This window comes from Macaca fascicularis, chromosome 7, assembly GCF_037993035.2.
Source record: "Macaca fascicularis isolate 582-1 chromosome 7, T2T-MFA8v1.1".
Taxonomy (NCBI): Eukaryota; Metazoa; Chordata; class Mammalia; order Primates; family Cercopithecidae; genus Macaca; species Macaca fascicularis.
This window is the reverse complement of record NC_088381.1, coordinates 172,771,948-172,784,195: the sequence shown is the minus strand read 5'-3', so window position 1 is coordinate 172,784,195 and position 12,248 is coordinate 172,771,948. Positions and strand designations below refer to the sequence as shown.

General features: G+C 62.5%; 1 protein-coding gene across 10 annotated transcripts; it reads right to left on the bottom strand.

Annotated features, from left to right (window-relative positions):
• Positions 1-931: 931 nt before the first annotated feature.
• On the bottom strand, positions 932-10,770 carry C7H14orf180 (chromosome 7 C14orf180 homolog). Of its 10 annotated transcripts, none has more exons than XM_005562337.4 (7): positions 10,536-10,770; positions 4,271-4,397; positions 3,565-3,607; positions 3,093-3,163; positions 2,861-2,987; positions 2,442-2,477; positions 932-2,184 (listed from the first exon to the last, which is right to left on the bottom strand). In XM_005562337.4, exons 2-7 carry the CDS (start codon positions 4,379-4,381, stop codon positions 1,979-1,981), a joined length of 594 nt encoding a protein of 197 aa, XP_005562394.3. In that variant the 5' UTR covers positions 4,382-4,397; positions 10,536-10,770; the 3' UTR covers positions 932-1,978. The 10 variants fall into 10 exon arrangements, with proteins under 10 accessions (XP_005562394.3, XP_005562396.3, XP_005562397.3 ...); XM_005562339.4 differs by lacking the exon at positions 10,536-10,770 and adding an exon at positions 8,996-9,360; XM_005562340.4 differs by lacking the exon at positions 10,536-10,770 and adding an exon at positions 9,019-9,360.
• Positions 10,771-12,248: the final 1,478 nt, after the last annotated feature.

Sequence of the window (12,248 nt, the reverse complement as noted above, 5' to 3'; positions counted from 1 at the left end):
GAGGTTTTAACTGTCTGGAATGTGTGGGTCACACGCAGTGCCCTTGGGCTTTGGGCCTTTTGTGTCCGAAGCTTTTAGGAATTGGAAGATGGCCTTCCCAAGGTTCTGCCGTCCTCTCTGTACATTTTCTACTGGCTTCGAGTCTCACTGCTTCCTGTGCTGCTTCCCCAGGTGGGAGGATCAATTTTGAAGGATTTCTTGGGGGTGTGGTGCCCATCTTTGAGCAATATTTGTTGAGCACCTGAGATCGTAGCATAGGACCCCGCAAAGCCAGGCATGTCCTTGTGTTGCCTTTGCAGTGGACAGGCAGCCGCAGCTGGGGGAGATCGGCCTGGGCGGCGTCCCCCATCAGAACCAGGGCTGGAGGGGTGGCCCAAGCACACAGAGAGGGGGCTGAGCCTGGGTCTATGACTGCCCTGAGACCCAACCTCTGGTAGCCGCTGCTTCTGCATCCAGAATATGGGGCAGGAACCTGCCCATCCTCCTCCCTGGGTGGGGTGGGCTGGGCTGGGCCTGGGTAGGTGGGGCTGTGGTGACTGTGGGGAGAGCATGATGCTGGAGGGTTCCCGGGGGAGCCCCCACCATGGTCCCTTCTGGGCCACTTCTGGAAACAGCCCTTTTTGTTGCCTCCAACCACAACTCTGGGCTCCCTGGATTCCAAAGCTGAAAGCGACCCTGGAGACCACTGCGCCTGTTCCCTGGCACCTGGAGTTGTGGGGACACACCCTGACTGCAGGGTGAAGGGAGCCAGCCGGGCATCCCTCAAGACCCGGGGGCTTGGTTAACCCCCTGCCTGAGTGGACTCATCCACTCCCAGGCCTGCAGGAGACGGGGAGGTTCCAGGGGCCCAGGACATCCACTCTGGCCACTGAGGCCGATTCCTTAGCAAATCGGTTCTGGTTTCTCTTGTTTCTATAAAAACGCCAGGACGGAAGGAAGCCACGGTGTGTTTTAATAGAGCAGTGTCTCCCAGTTAAGTGGTGGGACAGAGAGGAACCACCAGACAGGTCGTCAGCCGTGCCCTTCCCTCTCAGGCGAGCCTCGAGGACCCTGGTCTGATTGTCCCTGTGTCTCTCCTGGGCAGTTCTGCCTGGTCCCTAACCGTGGGCCTCCCTGCTTTGTTCGGCCCTCCCCCCATGTAGGGTCTGGAGGGGCCCCTAGTGTTTGTCACCCACAGGGCTCCCTTCAGCTCTGCAATCTGGTGACAAAGCCACAACCACAGACGGTCTCCGGGACCTACAGGCCCCAGCTGGTGGGTGGCACTGGCTGGCCCTGGGCTCGGCTGGGTGCCCCCGGCCTGCAGAGCTGGGCACAGATGGCTGTTCTGAAGGCCGGGGGTGTCTGGGCCCCTTGCTGTCCCCTCAACTTCTACACCTGAAGCTGCCCCCGATGAGGGGTCGTCCCCTGGGGCCTCTCCAGACTCATGGGACTGAGTAGGGGGTCAGACCTGGGCTCAGAGGATGGCACCTCACATCAGAGGGACCCACCTTGACAACCAAACCCTTCCTGTGGGGTTTCGAGGTCTGGGTTCTCCACAGGCCCTAATTGCAAAAGGCTGGGTTTGCCTCCTCTGAGCAGCCCCTCGAACACAGGCAGCGTGCCCCCCTCCTCAAGCGGGTGCACACGGCAATGGCCGGGCCAGGCCCTAGCAGCAGCAGGAGCTCCTGCTGGGACAAGGGAGGGGCCTTTGGGTGAGTCTAGGGAGCCCCAACTGTTAGCAGTCGAATCCTCTTTCTAATAAATCTCACATGGACCCAACACAGGAGACAGGAGGGCTGTGTTGACTAGTGTGGCAGGGCCGCCTGCTGTGCCCCCCATGTCCAGTCTCATGCCATGGGGTCCCGCTTTTCCCAGTCGGCCCCCAGGCAGCAGCCGTTCTTGGCCCTCGTGATTCACCAAGCAGCAGGGCCAGGGCTCAGGCTGTCTCAGAGCCCCCGGAGTGCTTGAGCTGTCCGGGAAGCCCCACCCGTCCTGCCCATCAGAGCCGCAGGAGGCCGTGCCAGCAGGTGAGGGCCGCGTGCTGCAGGTGCAGGACAAGGCTGAGGAGCCGGGCCCACAGGTCCTCCAGTGCCGTTGCCACGGGCTTGGCCCGGCCGCAGTACAGGCCCAGGGCCAGCAGGAGAAGGACGCACACGCACAGCCGCAGGAGCAGGGAGCCGCTGTGTGGCCTGGGCCTGCCGGGCACTGCGGCCAGAGGGCAGGCAGGGTCAGCGCCAGCCAGCCCCACCCTTCCCTGGAGGACTGGGGCTGGTGGGGAAGGGATGGGGAGATCCCTGCCCATGGCCCCTCCCTAGCCTCGAGGGGCCTCCTTGCAATAAGAGCCCCCCACTAGGGACTCCTCAGAGGCCCTGGCCCTGTGACACCTCCCTTGGGGAGGGAGTGAGGGTGGGTGCACCGAAGGAGGGGGCAGTGGGGTACAGGCATGTGGGCTCGGAACTCACCCCTGACAGTGGCCGTGGTGTTCCTGTGAGCAATGTCTGGGAAGGAGAACGGAGAGTCAGCTGGGAGGTACTTGCCTCAGTCCATCGGGTGTCCCTGCCCTCTCGCCTCACCCTGCACCCCCGAGGGACCCCTGAGACTATTCATGGGTCAGAGACCCAGGCCCAGCCAGGTCCTGATGCTTCCTCAAGAAGACGGTCATTCGAGAAGCCACTGTCATGTTTTCCTCCAGTTGCCGTTTGACAGACCAGGACTGTGTGTCCAGGTGACCCCACGGGCCCAGGGGTTCTGCCACTGAAGACAGGTGGCCATGGCCCCCCATGTCCTGGGCCCTGCCAGAGCTGGGTGGGTGTGGCCGGAGTCCCCGCCTCCCTCTGCCCAACCCCATCCTCTCCAGCCACTGGCTGCGGGTGCCTCTTACAGTGGACGGTCACCGCTGGGGGTTCTTGGAACCGCACACGCCTCGAGGTCCTCTGGGGCTCGGCCCCTGGGCGGTGATGCTCCGGCCGGCTCCTTTTCAGGATGGATGGGGGGCACTTCTTGTCCTCCTGGGACAGGGGCGAAAAGCAGACCGGTGAGTCCCCGGCAGGAGGCCGACGGGGACCCAGGTCTGAGCCGTGTGGGACCCAGCAGCACCGTCCTGGAACCTGTACCCTGTCCCGGCTGGTGTGCGATGCTGGGCTTGTCACTTCCTGTGGGGTGAGGGGCAGCTCCTGGACAGGCACTGCCGGGCAGCCAGACTCAGCCTCAGGGACCCAGGCAAGACAGGAGCCCCTCCTGCTCCCGTCTCTTCACGCAAGGCCCCACTGAGCCTCTCTTCCTCTGCCCGCTGTCTCGGATTCAGGCTCGGATTCAGGGTCCCCGGGACACGTGCACAGCGGGAGGGGGCTGCATTGGCAGAGGGGCTCTGGCTAAGAGGCCAGAGTTTGCAAGCTCCATGGGGCAGGGGCCGGGCCAGGGCTGTGAGGAGGGCTGGTTGGTGGCCTCGGCCTCCTTTTCCCTGGGGCATGGGGCAGGGGCTGGGCCAGGGCTGTGAGGAGGGCTGGTTGGTGGCCTCGGCCTCCTTTTCCCTGGGGCCGAGCCTCGCGTGCTGCAGGCAGGGGCAGCTCCTGCCCGTTCGCCTACCTGGGCCCTTCTGCGCAGGTCTGCTCACGTGTACGGGCCCAGCCTGAGTTTGGAAGATGGAGCAGGAGTTTCAGGCTGCTGTGAACCTCAGCATCCTTGTCTGTGACATGGTGACAACTGGGACTGAGGCGCCCTGGGAGCCGGGCCAGCTCTGAGGTTGTTCCTGGCTGGGGCATTGCTCGATGCACACAGTCAGCTGCTTGGCATCTGGCGAGGCTGCCCCTCGAGGGCGTGAGGTCTGTCCATGCTGAGTCTGGCCCAGCTCCTGCTGTGCCTGTGGCCTGTCCCAGCCTGGCAGTGCCTCAGAAGCTGGATGGAGCCTCGGGGTCTGAGGTCTGGGGCCCTAACCCTAACACTGACCCTTGGTGACAGTCTTGACCTGTCCTCCTCTCTCCACCCTCTTCTTTCCTCCAACACCCTCCTCCCCGGGCTGCCTCTTCCACAGCCCTCCATGACTCCCACTTCCTCTGCCAAGCGGTGTGCCCCACCTGGGGGCCTCCAACCCCGTCTGCCAGACCAAACCCTTTAAGGCACCCATTGCCCCCGCCTGCTCCCTCCAGCCCTCAGTGATCCCCCTGCCCTCCTCCCATCACCCCTTGATTCCTGGGGCGGAGGATGGCCTTTCCTCCTTTGTCTGCTCCCTGCCCCCTCCAGCCCCCAGTGGAAGGCCAGCTTGCAGAACCTGCGTCCCAGTGGCCCGCCTTACCCTCTCTGCCCTGCACGCCCGTGGGCCCCACGCAGCCTCCTCATTCTTTCTGGTCTGATGTCGTGTCTCTGGCCGGGAGTCAGGGCTCAAGGCTCCTGCTGCAGTCCTCATTTACTGGAACATGGTCCTAAGATAAGCAAAGACGTTATTTATTATTTACTGCACAAGTGGCACTCAGAGGAATGAAAGTAAGAGCAGAAAATTCCTCCCCGGAAGCCAGGCTGGCTGCCCGCGCCTGCGGCCGGCCACGCTGACGAGTAGACAGCCCTCTCCCTCAGCGGTGTCCCCAGCGCAGATAAATCCTGCTGCCCGTTCCTTCAGAAATGCCATCGCATGCAATTTCCTTTGCTGCCACAGTCTTCGTAATTGTCATCTTTAATGGCTGCATAATATTCCACTGGGCTGCATAGTATTCCACGGGGCCGAGGTCCCATCGTTGAAAGTCGCCCTCGATGATCGGGTATTCAGGAAGTTTGCATTTTAGTATTGTCATTTGCAGTGATTGGAGGCCATGGACAAGGTGTAGGAAACATCTTCGCTTTGTCTCCTTTTAGTAGTGGGAGGTCCTGGGGCTGGGGACTGGGAATTGCCAGGGCTCTGAGGCTGGGCCCACAGAAAGGCTTCCCAGATGGTCATGCCACCTTTTTGGGCTGGTGCTGGTGGGATGCCCCTGGGCTCCTGGGGGCCCACCCCTCAGCACGGCTCATACTCTCTCTCTGTGTCTGTCTGCCCTCCCCCCCATTATGTGTCTCTATCACTCTGTCTCCATCTCTCTGTTCCCCTGCCTCTCTCTGATTCTGTCTCTATCTTTCTATGTCTCTGTCTCTGTCTCCATCTCTTAGTCTCCCTGCCTCTCTCTGATTCTGTCTCTCTCTCTACTTCTCTCTCTGTCTCTCTGCGCCCTCCTCTGTTGAGCTGGTTGCTTCCTGGCTGTGAATGGCGCCTCCTTGCCTCCGCCCCTGTGTCTATGGCGGTGAAGGCTTTGCTCTCATTCTTGCTCACCGGTGGAGCCCCCGAGTGTGGATTTTCTCTCACAGCCTTGGCGGGGTTCTTGACTTTTGGGCACTCCTCCTCCCTACACAGGGGTGCAGAGCCTACCGGGCATCCATACAGGTGAGCTGGCACCGAGTGTCTGTCTTTCAAGGGCTCTGGGAGTGATGAGCCTGCCTCTCTCACTGCAGGTGGGGAAACTGAGGCGAGAGGGGGCTGGGGCTTCCCTGGGAGCTGATACCAGGCCAGGTCCTCCCGGCCCTGCTCCCAGCTGGATAGGGGGTAGTGTGGGAGCCTCCTGCTGCCCTTCACCCCACCCCAGGTTCGCCTCTGCTCTGGGGTCCTTGGAGGGCACTGCGGCCCCTGCCCCTCACAGCACAGGTGTTTGCATTTCCTGAGGTGCTTCCCTGCTCCCGTTGGTCCTCCAAGGACCCTGCCCCCAAGGGCTGAGAAGGGGGAGGGCGAGAGTGAGGGGCCTACATTGTCCTCAAGGACAACTCTTCCAAGGGTCCCCCAAAGGGGTGGGTGCCTCAGAGGTGCAGGGCAGGCCTGTGGGAGGAGCTGGTTTGTGTGGAGACCCAGTGTCTCCAGCAGCTGGGTGCCGTCCTCTACAGGAGACAACAGGGTGGCCACGACCGCATCCTCGAGCAGGCATAAATCCTGCAGACAAGCAGAGGGCCCTGTTAGTGATGTCTGGGAGGATGCTGTCTGGATGAGTTCAATTATTTCAAAAGACAGCAATTTTCTGCTATCGCAGGATCAGGTTTTTATTGCAAATAGGGTTGTGGCAGGAGCCGGCCATCCGGGGGGTGGCAGGGAGGGGCGGCTTATCTTCAGGACCTGCTCTCAGAGAGTGGCCATGGGAGAGGTTGTGCTCGCAGGCCCAGTCGAGCTGGGGCTCCGTCTCCTGGGGCCAGGTCACCTGGAATGTGGGCTCTGCGTGATCCCCAGGGTTAGGGAAGCCGCAGAGTGCCAGGCCTGTCCTGGTGTTTTGGGGATGCTGCCTGGCATGCCCCAAGGGCAACCTTGACCGCCTGTCCATAGCAGGGCTGGGGCTGGAAGGGCTCTCTGGATACCCTTGACTCAGTTTCCACGCTGGGTGGGACAGAAACCCTGCTAAAGCCCAGGGGTGGGGTTGGGGGTGGAGCAGAGCCCCCAGTGACCTCTTGGACCCAGAGCCTGGGCTCTCCACTGCCCGGCGGAAGGAGGCTTGTGTATCCGGGGCCATCTCCTGGGACTGCACAGCCTGGGGCTGGCTGGTGTGCCCGGGGCCACAGCCCCCTCGCCAGACGGCCCTGCAGCAGCCTTCCAGGGGGCCCAGCCAGGTTCACCCCTCATGAGGAAACGGGCCTGGAGAGGCTTGGGCCAACGGAGTCACGCCGGGATGCAGGGCTGGACGGAGTCTCCCCCAGCTTCTGCCAGCAGCTCTCGCTATTCAGCCCTCCCTGGCCTGAGGTCTGTCCAAGGGATGGTGGGACAACAATGTGTGTGTGCACATGTGTGAGTATGTCCCTGAGTGTGCAAGTGTGTTTGCATGCAATGGAGTGCATATGCATGTGTGAATGTGCACGTGTGAGTGTGCAAGTGTGAGTGAGCACGTGTGTCAGAGGGTTGAGTGTGCACGTGTGGGGTATCTGTGTGTGTGTGTGCATATGTGTACTTGTATTTGTGTGCATGCATATGAATGTGCATGTGTGTGTGAGTGCATGTGTGGGTGTCCATGCATGTGCCCATGTGCATGTGTGTGAACATATCTGCATATGTGTGTGTGTTTGTGTAGAGTGTGAGTATGTGAATGTGCATGCATGGGCAATGTGTTTGTGAGGGTGCCTGGCTGTGGCATTAACCGTCTGTCACTGAGCAGCATAACTTGGAGAGGATGTGACTTCGCCTTCTGGGGAACAGAGCTCTGCTGAGTGTGGACAATCAGGACTTCCTATGGGACAGCACCTCCCCCTCTTCGGGTGCGGGCTCCGGAGCACCTTGTGTGACCACGTGTGACCTTAGGCAAGTCTCCTAATCTGCCTGGGCCCTGGTCTGCTCAGCTGTGAAATGGGGGTGAGGAGAGCAGCAGCATCTGCGGGCTCGCGTGAGGGTGGGAGTCAGCGTACAGACGAGTCCGCACCATGCCTGTGCTCTGTGCCATCAGCCACTGTTGGCATCACTCGGGGAGGAGATGTGCCCAGGAACAGAGCTCAGGTAGCTCTGGCCGTGTCTGGACAGTCAGGACTTCCTATGGGATGACACCTCCCCTCCGGGATCCCTGGGGCCCTCTCCAGAGATGCGCCTTCCCCTGGGCCACGCTCTGCTCCCGGGCAGCCTCCCTGAGCCCTGTCTTCCCCTCCCTAACTGGGCTTCATGCTTCCCCTTCTGGAAGGGAGGCCCGGCTCAAGTCCGGGGCTCTGTCCTTCTTTGGCTCTGTGACCTTGGGTAAGTGGTGTGACCTCCCTGGGCCTCATTTTCCCCACCGGAAGCAGGGGAGGAGCGGCTCTGGCATGCTCGGCAGGTGGGGGCGGGGAGGCCCGGGGCCTCTGGCAGGGACAGTGTGTAACTGGAGGCCTCGTGACAGATGGGAGATAAAGGGCGGAAAATAGCTTCAGAGCCTGGACCTGCAAGTGTCCTGCTAGGCCCGCGGCTGGGGAGGGTGTGTCCACCTGAGGGGACTCTACCCCCACTCTGGGCACAGGACCCCCATGGTGACTCCCTTGGTGCTGGGGGGCTGGGGGGTTCCTACCAGCTCCTCTACTGAGAGAGGGCACCAAGCTTCCTGGGGGAGGGGAAACTGAGGCCCAGAAAGGGAGAACAGCCTGCCAGATTTCAGAGCTTGGGTTGGAACAGAGGCTGGAGTCAGGGCCCGGAGCTCCCAGTTGTGGGCGTGACCCACCCGTGCTGCTGGTGGGAGGTGGGGCCGTGAGGGCCGAGGCTCAGGACCTTGGTCTGGGCTGTGACCCTCCAGCAGTCTTTGGGGGTCTAGCCCAGTACCCCAAAGACCCCACCTCATCTTGAAGCTGTTGAGAGACAAGAGGGCACTGACGGAGCCCAGCGGCCCTGGCAGCGCTGAGTCCCCCCCGCCTCGAGATCAGCCTGCAGTGGGGCATGGGGGCCGGCCAGTGGTTCTCGCCTGGTTCAGTGGCTTGGAAAACACCAGGCTCTGGGGCCTAGCCACTGCTGCTCCCTCCCGCTCCTGTCCCGTCCTCCAGGACGCCGCCCACCGGCTTCCCGCCTCCTCCCAGGCTGCTGCCTCTGCCTGCCCCACGCCGCCCGCCCTTTCACCCACAGCCCACCTCCTGATGTTTCTCTGTCCTCCCTGAGGGTTCCTCGGGGTGGCCAGGGTCCCCCATGCAGCAGCTGGCTCGTGAGAAATCCCGACACCACCCACGCCACACGGGGAGGGCCCTTCCTCGGCTCTGAGCATGCGGCCCCACACTCCCGGCTCACCCCTCACCTGGCACTGCGCCCATTCACACGGCAGCCTCACAGCCTTCCGGGGCAGAGGGTCCTGGGGCCTGAGCGAGCGCAGGCCGAGGCTGGGCTTCCTGCCTCTCTGTTGCAGGTGCAGCCTCCCCCAGGGCAACTCACCTGGGGGCTAGAGACAGGTGGCCAGGCTCCTGGGAAGCCAGAGACCTTCCTGGGAGAAGCTGGAGACTCGCAGCCCCCAAACCCACCACTTACACACACGCATACATACACACACACGCTGTCTCTCTCTCTTTCTCTCTCTCTGCCCCTGCCCACCTGGGCTCCTGCTGGTGCTGTACCTCTGGGGTGGCTCACCCGCCTGACCGGCCCTGAGATCCACTGGCGGTCAGAGCCTTGCTGTCGCAGGGTGTGAACCAGAGCTGTTGCAGCTCACAACCAGCTGAGAAGTTTCCATTACGGTGACACAGAGCAGTGGCCTCAGCGGCCCTGGGGGCCCTGGCCGACTTGCTGCTCTCGGGACAGCCCGGTCCATGGGGAGGCCGTCAACCAAGGGCTTGGTGGCCCCAGGTGGCGCTGGGCCTCCTCAGTCTCCCGGCACCTTGGTAGTTTGGCCACAGGCCTAACCCAGTGGCCCTGGGGCTGCAGATGCAGGCTGTGCCTTCTCCTAGTGGAAGAGGACTGGGACCGTGGACACTGCCTTGCTGGCCTTTCCTCTGCAGGGCGGAGGCAGAGCACGGCCAGGCGGGGCAGCTGGGCTCCTGGGAAAAGCCGTGGCTCCCAGCCCAATGCTCACCACTGGAACCATGCTGTCAGCTCCCCAGACAACATGGGTTCTCGACTTAAGTAAGAGGGAGAACTTGTGGGGAGGCCCCTGGCTGGGCTGACGGCCAGCTAGGCTTGCTCAGGTGCCTGCAGGCCCTACCAGGTAGGAACAGGAGCAGGAGCTGCCTGGTGGCCCCGTGAGGCCCCTCTCCGTGCCTAGATGGGCCCTCACATCGGAGGTGCACTTAGGGCTCGGGGTGGCAGCACCACCGGGTGACGGCTGCTCACCTGCTGGGTGCAGGGGCCACCCTAGGCCTCGAGAGCCCTGGACAGACAAGGCAGGGACCTCCCAGGCTCTCCCTCCCATATGTGGAATGGGGGTTGTTTGCCAACTGTCCAGGGCACTGCAAAAGCTCAGTAGGTGCCCAAGAAATGGCATCCAGTGCTAGGTGGGAGTGCTATGGCCACACAGGGCAGGACAGGGATTCCTTCCGACTCGGCTCAGAAAAGAGCCAGTTCTCAGGGATTCCCAAATGCTGAGAACTAGGCTCCAGTTACTGGAGTAACGAACCCATTCCTGCTGGGCTGGGCCTGCGTAGACTTGCCCTCGGAGGAAGCCCCCCACGAAGGCCCTTCTCGGAAGGCTGGCTGGGTTCGTGCCTGACACGGCTCCCTGCATTCCCCTAAGAGTGCAGCCCCTTCTCCCCCTGCCCAGGCTGTTTCGCTCAACATCAGGTACCCTTTGGAGGCTTCTGTGTGGCTGGAGACCCACAGCCCTGCTGCTACGTTTGAATTGGCCACGTTCACTGCTTCCCCCAGGGGCGGCCTGGCCTCAGTGGGGACACGGGGCTGGCCTGGGACTGTCTCCATTTTAGGGAAACCATCAGTCCCAGGAGAAGAGGGGAGGGTGGCCACCCTGGAGCTTGTCCAGGTCACTCAGGGTCATCGGTGTGTGCTCTTGCCCAGTCTCTGCCCGCACCTGCTGCCCAACTGGGGCAGATTCCCCACCTGCGCCTGCCCTTGGCAATCTCTGCTCTGGCAGCTTCACACCCAAGCGGGAAGTGAGCCCCCTCTCCCTGGGGCTGGAACTCACCTGGCTCCCTCCTGGCTCCCTGAGGGACAGAAACAGGCTCTTCAGGCTCTCCCTGTGGGGCACAGTCCAGTGAGGTCCTGGACCCTCTTGGCTGGCAGCACCCCTCCCAGGCCCTTGAGAGCTGAGCCTCAGGCAGAACTGTAGGGCACACAGGTGAACGGGCCAGGCCTGCCCAGGCCTCCTTCCCGAGGGCTCTGGTCTGGAGGCGCCACCGCCCGCCGGCAGGGCCGGGTCTGTTGTGGCCTTCGTTCCGTCTCCAGCTCTCTCTGCTGGATTGCAAAGCCGGGCCAGCTGGCAGCAGCCGGGCTATAATTACCTCTCCCCTTTGGCAGAAATAGCAGTGACCCTGAGGACAGGCCGCTGGCCCCGGAGCAGAAGGGGGTGGCTGTTTCCCAGGCCCCCGGTAGACAACAGACCAGGATTTCAGATGAGACCAGAGTTTGATGCTCTTCCCGCCCCTCCTGGCCCAAATGTGCCCCTCTCCCAGGCCAGTTCCGGAGCTGCGCAGCTCTTGGAAAAACCGATGGATTGGAATTCAGGGCGGAGTGGGAGAGGGAGGGCACTGTGGGGCTGTGGGAGGTGAGGTGATCACAGAGTCCAGCCTCCAGTAAGACCCTGACCTGGCATGGGGCCTCCACAGTAGAGAGGGTGCCCGCCCCGCCCTGCCCTGGCCCCTGTGCCCCTGTGAGTCCTGACCTGGGGTTGCCAGAGGGAGAGGCAAAGAATGGGTCCCAAGCTGCTGTTTTGGGGCACACTGGCCGAGCCTCGATATTGCCCGGGCAGGAGGGGGCAATGTCTGGGTCAGTGAGGGATGGCAGGGGCGAGGGATCACCCTTTCTCAGGGTCTGTCCCGGGTGGGTGTCCAACCGCCCTGCCTGGCAGCTGCTGAGTCTGCCCCTTATTTGTAGGTGAAAGTGCAGCTCAGAGAGTTGAGGCACCCTGTCCAAAGTCACACAGCCCGGAGGTGGCAGCCCGGCTCAGGCTTGGCGGCCCGTCCTTGCCAGCCCCCCGTCTGCTGGTGCACGTAAAGGCAGGCCTGAAAGAGGCTGGTGAGGGCACCACCACATGTGGGCAGACCCCTACCTGGTTTGCAGGACTTTGACCTATTTGAGGGGACTGCTGGAGGAGGTGTGGAGAGACCCATGCTGCTCTCTTAGGAGTGGGGGTGCATCTCCCTTGGGTCAAGCTACAGGACCCCCGGGAGCCCAGGGTGTGCCAGGCTGGGGGACAGTGTGCACAGAGGCTGCCTGGGCACAGTGGCCTGGAACCCACCATCTGAGCATGCACAATGCGGCCATCGGGGCGGGGTTCAGGGGACTGGCACTCCCTTTGCCGCTGTCTTCAGTACAGGGCGGGGAGAGCAAACTTTTCTTGTAGAGGGGAATATGGCATACGGTGCGCTCTGTGTTTACACAAACGGGGCGGGCCAGATTGGCAGGAGGGCCGTGGCGCACTGACCCTTGTTCCAGGGACAGCACTGAGGAAGGCTGGATGGTCCTGCTGGCAGCCTGGCTTCCTGGGAAGAGAGAGGTCCTGGAGCCAGACAACACCCCTCTCCCGCCTGTGCCCAATCTGGGAACCTCTCCTTGGCTTCCCAGGGCTGGAGCTGCTCCTCCTGGATTTAAGAGGTCAGGCTGCACTGCCTGAGGTCGGGGGCCTCCAGGACAGCTCCTTCCTGACCCTTCTCGTTGACAGAAGGGAGGGAACGGCCAG

What these genes read in the sequence shown, in the direction of transcription:
- C7H14orf180 (XM_005562337.4), bottom strand. Translation starts at nt 4,381, where the DNA reads ATGAGGACTGCAGCAGGAGCCTTGAGCCCTGACTCCCGGCCAGAGACA. An exon ending in ACCTGCGCAGAAGGGCCCAG is followed by an intron (nt 3,164 to 3,564) that starts GTAGGCGAACGG and finishes GCTGCCCGGCAG; the next exon opens with TGCCTGTCCAGGAGCTGCCC. An exon ending in CCCAGCGGTGACCGTCCACT is followed by an intron (nt 2,478 to 2,860) that starts GTAAGAGGCACC and finishes TCTCCTTCCCAG; the next exon opens with ACATTGCTCACAGGAACACC.